Source organism: Zophobas morio, unplaced genomic scaffold (assembly GCF_036711695.1).
Source record: "Zophobas morio isolate AGI-343-1 ecotype UQ-CSIRO unplaced genomic scaffold, CSIRO_AGI_Zmor_V1 ptg000008l, whole genome shotgun sequence".
NCBI lineage: Eukaryota > Metazoa > Arthropoda > Insecta > Coleoptera > Tenebrionidae > Zophobas > Zophobas morio.
In genome coordinates this window covers 10,080,309-10,091,561 of record NW_026972113.1, presented here as the reverse complement: position 1 = coordinate 10,091,561, position 11,253 = coordinate 10,080,309, and the positions used below count along the sequence as shown (strand labels likewise).

Below are 11,253 nucleotides of genomic sequence, written 5' to 3'. Positions count from 1 at the left end.
TTCTATGATTTATCATTTTTTTCAATTTTTCCGTTTCTTCAACTTTCCGATTTTCCAATTTTTAGTTTCTTCAGTTTTTCGATTCCTGAATTTTTCAATTTTTTCAGTTTTACAATTTTTCGTTGTTTCAATTTTTTGGTGTTCAATTTTTGGTTTCTTCAATTGTCCGATTTTTAAAATTTTTGATTTTTAATTTTTCAATATTTAAATTTCTCCATTTCTCAATTTTACAATGCTCATTTCTCAATTTTTTGATTTCTCAATTCCAAATTTTTATTTATTTTTTCGTTTCTTCAATTTTTTTATTTTTCAGTGTCTTCGATTTTCTAATTTTTAATTTCTTCAGTTTTTCGATTTCCCAATATTTTGTTTCTGCGATTTTCTGATTTTTCAATTTTTAGTTTCTTCAGTTTTTCGATTCCTCAATTTTTTTGTTTCTTCATTTTTTAGTTTTCCAATTTTTCATTCTTCAATTTTACATTTTCTCATTCCTTCAGTTTTTCGATATTTCAGTCTCTTGATTTTCCAATTTTTAATTTTTCGATTTTACAATTTTTTGTCTTCGATTTTCCGATTTTTCAGTTTTGACTTTTGATTTTTCAATTTGTTTTCGATTTTTTTCCTTTCGATTTTCCAGCTTTTAGTTTCTTCATTTTTTAGTTTTTAGTTTCATTTTTCAGTTTTACAATTTTTCGTTTCTTCAATTTTCTAACTTTAAATTTTTGTTTCTTCAATTTTTCAGTTTTTTTATTTTTCAATATTCCGATTTTTCAGTTTTTAGTTTCTTCATTTTTCAGTTTTACAATTTTTCGTTTCTTCAATTTTCTGACTTTAAATTTTTGTTTCTTCAATTTTTCAGTTTTTTGATTTTTCAATTTTCCGAGTTTTTAGTTTCTTCATTTTTCAGTTTTACAATTTTTCGTTTCTTCAATTTTTCGATTTTTCAGGTTTTTTATTTTTCAATTTTTAGTTTCTTCAGTTTTCAAATCGCTCAATTTTTCAATTTTTTATTTCTTCAACTTTCTGATTTTTCAATTTTTAGTTCCTTCAGTTTTTCGATTCAATTTTCCAATTTTTTAATTTCTTCATATTTCAGTTTGGCAATTTTTCGTTTGTTCAATTTTCCGATTTTACAGTTTCTCATTTCTTTTCGATTTTTTTTTGATTTTTCAGTTTCTTGATTTTTAATTTTTCAATTTCTCGTTTCTTCGATTGCCCATTTTTTCGTTTTTTAATTTCTTTCTTTTCAGGTTTGGAATTTTTCGATTTTTCGGTTTTTTAATTTTTGATTTTTTAACTTTTCGTTTCAACTTTCCGATTTTTCAATTTTTCGTTTCTTCAATTTCCCGATTTTACAGTTTTTTTGATTTTTCAATTTTTCGATTCTCCAACTTTCTGATTTTTCAGTTTTTAGTTTCCTCAGTTTTTCGATTCCTCTACATTCCAATTTTTTTAGTTTCTCGATTTTTAATTGTTTGTTCTTTCAATTTTTAGATTTTACAATGTTTCGTTCGTTCAATTTTTGGTTTCTCCAATTTTCGGATTTTTAAATTTTTGATTTTAAGGTTTTTGATCATTAATTTTCCATGTCTCAAATTTTTCAGTTTCTTGATTTTTAATTTAACAATTTTTCGATTTTACAGTTTTTTGTTGCTTCAATTTTTCGATTTTGCTGCATCTTGATTTTTCGATTTCCTAATTTTTGGTTTTTTCGATTTTCCGATTTTTCAATTTTTGTGATGTTTCTATTTTTCGTTTCTTCAATTTTCCGATTTTTCAGTTTTTAATTTCTTCATTTTTCAATTTCACAATTTGTTTTTTCTCTTTTCACTTTTTTGATCTTTAACTTTCTCTATTTTTCAATTTATAATTTTTCGAATCTTCAATTTTCCAATTTTTCGATTTTACAGTTTTTTGTTACTTCAATTTTCCGATTTTTCAGTATCTTGATTTTTCAGTTTCTTTATTTTTTAATTTTACAATATGTCGTTTTTCCATTTTTCGATTTTTAATTGTTCTTTTAATTTTCAGATTTTATAATTTTTCGTTTCGTTTCGTTGTTTGTAGAGTTTTTATCTTTCGATATTTCAAATTTCGCTTTGCGATTTTTCGATTTCAATTTTTCGATATCTCAGTTTCTCGATTTTTAATTTTTCAGTTTTTCGATTTCACAATTTTTTCATTCTTCTGTTTCTCGATTTTTCATTTTTCCACTTTTCAATTTGTCGATACAGGGTGATCCAAAAATGACGTAAAGGCTCTGAAGATCTCGAAAAAAATTGTTCAAAAAATCCCTAACCGTCCGAAATTCCGATAAAAATTGTGAAAAATGACATCTATCAACAGTGGAAATCGACGTTGTGGATCGTATTCTAACAAATCATTAATACAACATAAATAAACACGTCGAAAACAATATTCGAATATGCGCCAGTTTGAATTTGGCGCCAATGCGCCATGCTGTGATTGGTCGACACGATTGCGAAAATGAACGCATGTGGTAAATACTCACCGGTGATTTGCAGGTCGAGACTTGGTTCATTCGAGGTTATGTTAACGAAACTCAGTTTACGCAAATGGACGAGTTTAGACAGTGGAATTTGGTGACCTGGAAGCGGTAGCAAATGAAACGAAAAATAAAAACAAACCAAGCATCAAAAACCCCATACTTTTCATAGCCTTAGCCGACCCAGTTTTTTTTTTAATCGGAGTCCGATACAAAACGCTGCGCTCTTGCAGAATTTGTTTCCCTCGATTGATTATATGGTCGAGGAAGGGTTTCCCCGTTGGTTGTAGCTGCAAGCTGTCAATCGACGGAAGTTCCAAAACCGGCTTTTCCACGACTTGACTTTTATTTTTTTCGAAAACATCGTCGGCGAAACAAACCCAAATGCGCTTCAAAACAATCAAAAGGATTTTACAACGTTTTAAAACCCGCTTGGAGTTTTCGAGGTCGTTGTTGTCGCCCGAAAGTAGCAACTTTGAGGCGGTTTCCACTTCCTCGAGAACTTCGTTGTAATCTTTGAGTTTTGTTTTGACTTTGTTTGCCTCATTGTCGCTAAACTCGCTTTGGGATTGGCTTAAGAACGATTGTAACACTTTTGTCACGACAAGGAGGGAACCGACGTCTCTCTGCTCAATCACACTGCTTTTCCTAATAGTGTTGGACAAAACGTCAACAATTTCGGTCGCTTCTTCATATATCACCTGATTAATAATAATAATAATAAAAAATTATGATAAAAATGAAAATCATACTTGTGAGAAGGCGAACGGATCAATAATCAAAAAAATCAATTTCTGCAAAGCCACCGCCTGATCCAGCCAATGTCTCATCAAAATCTCCGCACAATTCCGATTATGCGGCGACTTTTCCAACAAAACCGCCGTCAAACTTTGCACTAACTCGCTCTCGAGCGCCTCCAAACTCGCCAAACAGCTCCTGATTTTCACCCCACCTGAAAACCGCAATCACCACGAATGCTAACCTCGTCACCACTTACCTGCGCAGTCGCTAGAATACGAAACCGCAAACAACCCAATCTGCATAATGCGGTCCACGTGCAGGTCCGCCACCAGGGAGTCCAACTCGTCCCCCACCCCCTTCTCCCCCTCGAAACAAAAGTCGCGTATTTTTTCCAAGGGGGCCGTGAATTGCGTCAAAGTTTTAAAGCACAGTTTGAGCACAGCCGTGTTGACTTTTTTTCGAGGTGACAGAGCTTGACGCTACGAGCTTTAGATTTAATCGCGACGTTAGAAAATAGTGCGACTTGTAGGATAAACGTTTCACAAAAACAGGTACTTATTTTTTTAAATATATATGTATATATTTACACTGTGTTGTAGCTTAAGTTACTGGTGAGGTTAATTCTGCAAAGGCTACTTAAGTCAACGACTAATAGCGAAGTGCTTAAGCCTATATGCAACACTCTCGCTTTGTTGTGTGTCCGAGACCCCTTAAAACAGTTCGTCGTTTTAAAAATTTTGCAAAAGATGGACCAAGTGTTCGAGAATTACGCCCTTCCTGTGTTACCCATAGCCAACAGTCTGGGCTTCGACGCCATCCAAAGCATCGTTCTACCAAACCTAGCTCTGTTCTTAAGCAGAACCGAAAAAGGCGAGTTGCCTTTTATTTATTCCATATTGGTACGCCGGCTGTCACCATCTTCACCGAATTATTATTTTCGTTACCTTTTTAGGAATCATACCACATTCTCTGTCAAGAGAGCCTACTAAACTCGGCCATCTACGACTCGTTTTGCGACTACTTCGGCGACGCGATGGCCGTCTTCAACCAAGCCCCGAAATGTGTGACGGTTTCGGAGAAAAGGGACGCGAATTTCGCCCATATTAAGTGCGATTTGTTGCGGACGAGGAGGCGGATTTCGCCGAGGGAGAGAAGGCCCGGTTTGACAATCGACGAGGTTTTTGAACTGCCGGCTGAAGAGTCCAAGGTTCGGAAGAAAATGAACGAGTACAAGCGGGATTGTGGTTATAGTGAAAATGGTGTCACCGTTGGGAAAACTTCTTTATTACTGCTAGTATTTAAACGAAAATGTAAAACTTATGAACAGTGTCAGGATCATACGTTGCTGTGGTACAATTTGTAACTTATTAAATTGTTTTCTTTCTTAGATGGTTTTGGTGGTGTTGGGTTTGAGCGATGTTGATAGGGTTGTCATTTCGTTGAGGATGTCTGCGAAGTGGGCCTTATTAGAGCATACAATGGATTTAAATTTGCGAAAATTCGAAAATTGTTACTTTCATCGTGTTTATTTATGGTTTTAATTAGCACTCGTCGTACAATTTTAAAATTTTAAATTTTTCACGTGATTGATATCAACTTTTGAATTTTTCGATTATGAATTTGACTTTAATTTTTCGATTTCCAGCTTCTCGATTTTACAGTTATTAAATTTTTGGATATTTAATTTTTTCGATTTTTCAATTTTTAAATAATTAATTTTTCGTGTTTTCCTTTTTAACTTTTTAGTTACTCGATTTGTAATTTTTCGACTTTTCGAGTGGGAAATTTTCAATCGTTAAAATTTTTTTTTACCAGTTTTTTGACTTCAGTTTATCGATTTTTCGATATTACAATTTTTAAATATGAGTTCAATTTTTCATGTTTCTAGTTTTTCAATATTTCAATTTTTCGGCGTTTTCGACAAACTATTTTTTTTTTATTTGCCATTTTTCGGTTTTTTAATTTTTCAGCTTCTCAATTTTTACTTTTTCAATTTTTAGTTTCTTCAGTTTTTCGATTCCTCAATTTATCGATTTTTTAGTTTCTCGATTTTTAATTGTTCGTTCTTTCAATTTTTCTGTTTCACAATTTTTCGTTGTGTTCAATTTTTGGTTTCTTCAATTTTCCGATTTTTAAAATTTTTGATTTTTAAGTTTCTTACTTTTTAATTTTTCAATTTTTCGATATCAAAATTTCCCCATTTCTCAATTTTTCAATTTTACAATGCTTCTTTCTTTAATTTTTTGATTTCTCAATTTCAGATTTTTCCTTTATTTTTCGTTTTTTTTACTTTTGATTTTTCAATTTTTCATTTCCGACTTTGCAATTTTTAGTTTCTGCAGTTTCTCGATTTTTTTGTTTCTTCATTTTTTAGTTTTGCAATTTTTCATTTCTTCAATTTTCCGATTTTTGTTTCTCGATTTTTCCGTTTCTTCAGTTTTTCGATGTTCAGTGTCATGATTTCCCAATTTTAAATTTTTCGATTTTACAATTTTTGATTACATCAATTTTCTGACTTTAATTTTTGTTTCTTCAATTTTTCAGTTTCTTAATTTTTAGATTTCCCAATATTTTGTTCCTTCGATTTTCTGATTTTTCAGTCTTTTTGATTTTTCAATTTTTCGTTTCTTCAATTTTCTAATTTTACAGTTCCGCGATTTTTCAATTTCTTTTCGATTTTTTCCCTTCCATTTTTCAGTTTTTAGATTCTTCATTTTTCAATTTTAGTTTCATTTTTCAGTTTTACCACTTTAAATTTTTGTTTCTTCAATTTTTCCATTTTTTTTTCAATTTTCCGACTTTTCAGTTTAACAATTTTTCGTTTCAATTTTTCGATTTTTCATCAGTTTCTTCATTTTTCAGTCTTATAATTTTTGCTTTCTTCAATTTTTAGATTTTTTAGTTTCTCGATTTTTCGATTTCCCAATTTTTTGTTCCTTCGATTTTCCGATTTTTCAGGTTTTTTAGTTTTCAATTTTTAGTTTCTTCAGTTTTTCGATTGCCCAATTTTTCGATTTTTTAGTTTCTTCATTTTTGAGTTTCTTATCGATTTTTCAATTTTTCGATTCCTCAATTTGTTAGCTTTTTCATTTTTTAGTTTTGCAATTTTTAATTTCTTCAATTTTCCGATTTTCGTTTCTCGATTTTTCCGTTTCTTCAGTTTTTCGATGTTCAGTGTCTTGATTTTTGGATTTCCCAATTTAAAATTTTTCGATTTTACAATTTTTGGTTTCATCAATTTTTTGACTTTAATTTTTGTTTCTTGATTTTTAGATTTCCCAATTTTTTGTTTCTTCGATTTTTCGTTTTTTTATTTTTCAACTTTTCGTTTCTTCAATTTTCCGATTTAACAGTTTCTCGGTTTTACAATTTCTTCTACGATTTATCAGTTTTTTTGATTATTCAATTTTTCGTTTCTTCAACTTTCCGATTTTTCAATTTTTAGTTTCTTCAGTTTTTCGATTCCTGAATTTTTCAGTTTTTAGTTTCTTCATTTTTCAGTTTTACAACTTTTCGTTGTTTCAATTTTTTGGTTTTCAATTTTTGGTTTCTTCAATTGTCCGATTTTTAAAATTTTTGATTTTTAATTTTTCAATATTTAAATTTCTCCATTTCTCAGATTTACAATGCTGATTTCTCAATTTTTTGATTTCTCAATTTCAAATTTTTATTTATTTTTTCGTTTCTTCAGTTTTTCGATTTTCCGATTTTTCAATTTTTGGTTTTTTGTTTTTCGATTCCTCAATTTTTGTTTCTTCATTTTTAGTTATCCAATTTTTCATTCTTCAATTTTCCAATTTTTCATTTCTTCAGTTTTTCTATATTTCAGTGTCTTGATTTTTGGATTTCTCCCAATTTTTAATTTTTCGATTTTACAATTTTTTGTCTTCGATTTTCCTATTTTTCAGTTTTTTGACTTTTGATTTTTCAATTTTTCACTTCTTCAATTTTCTAGTTCTACAGTTCCGCGATTTTTCAATTTTACAATGGTTCGTTTCTTCAATTTTTCGATTTTTCTGGTTTTTTGTTTTCCAATTTTTAGTTTCTTCAGTTTTTCAGTTCCTCAATTTCTTCTTTTTGATTTATCAATTTTTCGTTTCTTCAATTTTCCGATTCTACAGTTTCTCTATTTCTCAATTTCTTCTTTACGATTTTTTTTCATTTTTCAGTTTTTTTGATTTTCCAATTTTTTAATTTCTTCATTTTTCAGTTTTACAATTTTTCGTTTCTTCAATTTTTCGATTTTTCAGGTTTTTTATTTTTCAATTTTTAGTTTCTTCAGTTTTTCCATTGCTCATTTTTAATTTTTGATTTTTCAACTTTCCGGTTTTTCAATTTTCCGATTTTACAAGTGTAAGAAGAAATTGAGAAATAGAAGAAAGTTCTCTATTTCTCGATTTCTTCTTTTCTATTTTTTATTTTTCAGTTTTTTTGATTTTTCAATTTTTAGTTCCTTCAGTTTTTCGATTCAATTTTCCATTTTTTAATTTCTTCATTTTTCAGTTTGACAATTTTTCGTTTGTTCAATTTTCCGATTTTACAGTTTCTCATTTTCTCAATTTCTTTTCGATTTTTTCTTCGATTTTTCAGTTTCTTGATTTTTAATTTTTCAATTTTTAGTTTCTTCAGTTTTTCGATTGCCCAATTTTTCGTTTTTAATTTCTTCATTTTTCAGGTTTAGAATTTTTCGATTTTTCAGTTTTTCGTTTCTTCAATTTTTCGATTTTACAGTTTATTCGATTCTCCAACTTTCTGATTTTTCAGTTTTTAGTTTCCTCAGCTTTTCGATTCCTCTACTTTCCAATTTTTTTAGTTTCTCCATTTTTCAATTTTACAATTTGTCGTTTTTTCCATTTTTCGGTTTTTTAGTTTCTCCATTTTTAATTGTTTGTTCTTTCAATTTTTAAATTTTACAATGTTTCGTTCGTTCAATTTTTGGTTTCTCCAATTCGTAGACTCCTGAATTTCTAATTTTTCTCTTTTCAATTTTTCGTTTCTTCAATTTTCGGATTTTTAAATTTTTGATTTTAAGTTTTTTGATCATTAATTTTCCATTTCTTAAACTCTTCAGTTTCTTGATTTTTTGTTGCTTCAATTTTCCGATTTTGCTGTATCTTGATTTTTCGATTTCCTAATTTTTTGTTTCTTCGATTTTCCGATTTTTCAATTTTTGTGATGTTTCTATTTTTCGTTTCTTGAATTTTCCGATGTGACAGTTTCTCGATTTCTTAATTTCTTGATTTTTTGTTTCTTTGATTTTTCAATTTTTTCATTTTTCAGTTTCTTCAATTTTCCGATTTTTCAGTTTTTAGTTTCTTCATTTTTCAATTTTACAATTTGTTTTTTCCATTTTTCGATCTTTAAGTTTCTCTCTTTTGCAATTTATAATTTTTCGTATCTTCAATTTTCCAGTTTTTCAATTTTAATTTTTTGTTACTTCAATTTTCCGATTTTTCAATTTTAATTTTCAATTTTTAGATTGTTTAATTTTTCGATTTTCTCAATTTTTCGATTTTTTGACTGTCGACTTTTTATCTTTCGATATTTCAAATTTCGTTTTGCGATTTTTCGATTTCAATTTTTCGTTTTCCAAATTTTTTGTTAAATTTTTCGATATCTCAGTTGCTCGATTTCACAATTTTTCCATTCATCTGTTTCTCGATTTTTCATTTTTCCACATTTCAATTTGTAGATACAGGGTGATCGAAAAATGACGTAAAGGCTCTGAAGATCTCGAAAAAAATTTGGTAACAAATTTTTGAAAATATTAAACTTCAAACTTGAAGAATAATTAATATGTGAAATTAGTTCACGGCCCAAAATTCCGATAAAAATTGTCAAAAATGCTAATACAATATAAATAAACACGACGAAAACAATTTTCGAATTTGTGCCAGTTTGAATTTGGCGCCGATGTGCCATGCTGTGATTGGTCGACACGATTGCGAAAATGAACGCATGTGGTAAATACTCACCGGTGATTTGCAGGTCGAGACTTGGTTCATTCGAGGTTATGTTAACGAAACTCAGTTTACGCAAATGGACGAGTTTAGACAGTGGAATTTGTTGACCTGGAAGCGGGAGCAAGTGAAACAAAAAATAAAAACCAACCAGTATCAAAAACCCCATACTTTTCATAGCCTTAGCCGACCCAGTTTTTTTTTTAATCGGAGTCCGATACAAAACGCTGCGCTCTTGCAGAATTTGTTTCCCTCGATTGATTATATGGTCGAGGAAGGGATTCCCCGTTGGTTGTAGCTGCAAGCTGTCAATCGACGGAAGTTCCAAAACCGGCTTTTCCACGACTTGACTTTTATTTTTTTCGAAAACATCGTCGGCGAAACAAACCCAAATGCGCTTCAAAACAATCAAAAGTATTTTACAACGTTTTAAAACCCGTTTGGAGTTTTCGGGGTCGTTGTTGTCGCCCGAAAGTAGCAACTTTGAGGCGGTTTCCACTTCCTCGAGAACTTCGTTGTAATCTTTGAGTTTTGTTTTGACTTTGTTTGCCTCATTGTCGCTGAACTCGCTTTGGGATTGGCTTAAGAACGATTGTAACACTTTTGTCACGACAAGGAGGGAAACGACGTCTCTCTGCTCAATCATACTGCTTTTCCTAATAGTGCTGGACAAAACGTCAACAATTTCGGCCGCCTCTTCATATATCACCTGATTAATAATAATAATAATAATAAAAAATAATGATAAAAATGAAAATCATACTTGTGAGAAGGCGAACGGATCAATAATCAAAAAAATCAATTTCTGCAAAGCCACCGCTTGATCCAGCCAATGTCTCATCAAAATCTCTGCACAATTCCGATTATGCGGCGACTTTTCCAACAAAACCGCCGTCAAACTCGGCACCAACTCGCTCTCGAGCGCCTCCAAACTCGCCAAACAGCTCCTGATTTTCACCCCACCTGAAAACCGCAATCACCACGAATGCTAACCTGGCCACCACTTACGTGCGCAGTCGCTAGAACACGAAACCGCGAACAACCCAATCTGCATAATGCGGTCCACGTGCAGGTCAAAGTCCGCCACCAGGGAGTCCAACTCGTCCCCCACCCCCTTCTCCCCGTCGAAACAAAAGTTGCGTATTTTTTCCAAGGGGGCCGTGAATTGAGAGAATGTTTTAAGGCACAGTTTGAGCACGGCCGTGTTGACTTTTTTTTCGAGGTGACAGAGCTTGTGGCTGCAGGCGTCCACGAATAGATGGACCATGGATGGGTTGGTGGTGGGGTTGTCGAGTTCGGTTTGCAGGGAGGCGAGGGTGTTGAGGACGGTCTGGCAGCTGCCGCGGATGATTTTGCTGTCTTGGGGGAGGGAGACTTGAGCGATGGACATGGCGTGGGAGAGGACTTCTTCGAAGATTTGGCGGGTTTCGGTGTAGGTTTCTAGGGCTTTGGTTTTACCGTTGTGGAGGGTGATTTCGGACACGCGTTCTAAAGCGGTGTCCATCCACTTGACGAAGTTGCCGGAGGGGTCAGTGACAGCTGGGGTACAACTAAGGGAGACTTCAATGGACTCTAAACAACAACTAATTTGTTTTACGACACATTTACGGGCTTCCTAAAATGACAAAGTTACGTAAAACATAGTTAAAACGACAGACTTACAGTTAAGACAAGCCCAATCTCTTCTTCAAGTACGAAAGTGTTAATCAGGAGTGACAAAGATGTAAGGACTTGAGTGAGGTATAAAAGTATTGTGTTCTGTGTGGGGGCTGCCTTATCCCTTGTTTGCTTGTAGTACATGCCTATGAGGCCGATAATCGTGGTCAAATAACTGCACAACCCCTTAAAAACAAATTTAAGTCATGGCGATTTTGTATTTTCTGACTTACTTGAAACCAGTCCAAAAGGTCATTTCTGTTGAAAGTTACATTCAAAAGGGTGTGTATGTAGTTCTGACACGACGAAAATCCACTTTGTAGGTCGTTTTGTACATTTTGAGGCTTCGAAAGTACCATTGTTTCGGTTTGTTTTGAATGTGACAGTCAT

At 32.0% G+C, this 11,253-nt stretch overlaps 2 protein-coding genes and 1 pseudogene across 2 annotated transcripts; 1 reads left to right on the top strand and 2 right to left on the bottom strand.

Annotated features, from left to right (window-relative positions):
• The window catches only part of LOC135124840 (serendipity locus protein alpha-like), a 4,940-nt pseudogene extending 1,182 nt beyond the window's left edge, over positions 1-3,758 (bottom strand).
• On the top strand, positions 3,300-4,610 carry LOC135124839 (uncharacterized). The gene is made up of 3 exons (XM_064050062.1): positions 3,300-3,798; positions 3,847-4,146; positions 4,200-4,610. The coding sequence occupies exons 2-3, from the start codon at positions 3,994-3,996 to the stop codon at positions 4,608-4,610; spliced, it is 564 nt and encodes a 187-aa protein (XP_063906132.1). The 5' UTR covers positions 3,300-3,798; positions 3,847-3,993.
• On the bottom strand, positions 4,516-11,253 carry LOC135125278 (serendipity locus protein alpha-like). The gene is made up of 7 exons (XM_064050722.1): positions 11,097-11,253; positions 10,870-11,049; positions 10,216-10,822; positions 9,971-10,170; positions 9,379-9,916; positions 9,223-9,318; positions 4,516-4,696 (listed from the first exon to the last, which is right to left on the bottom strand). Exons 1-7 carry the CDS (start codon positions 11,220-11,222, stop codon positions 4,632-4,634), a joined length of 1,812 nt encoding a protein of 603 aa, XP_063906792.1. The 5' UTR covers positions 11,223-11,253; the 3' UTR covers positions 4,516-4,631.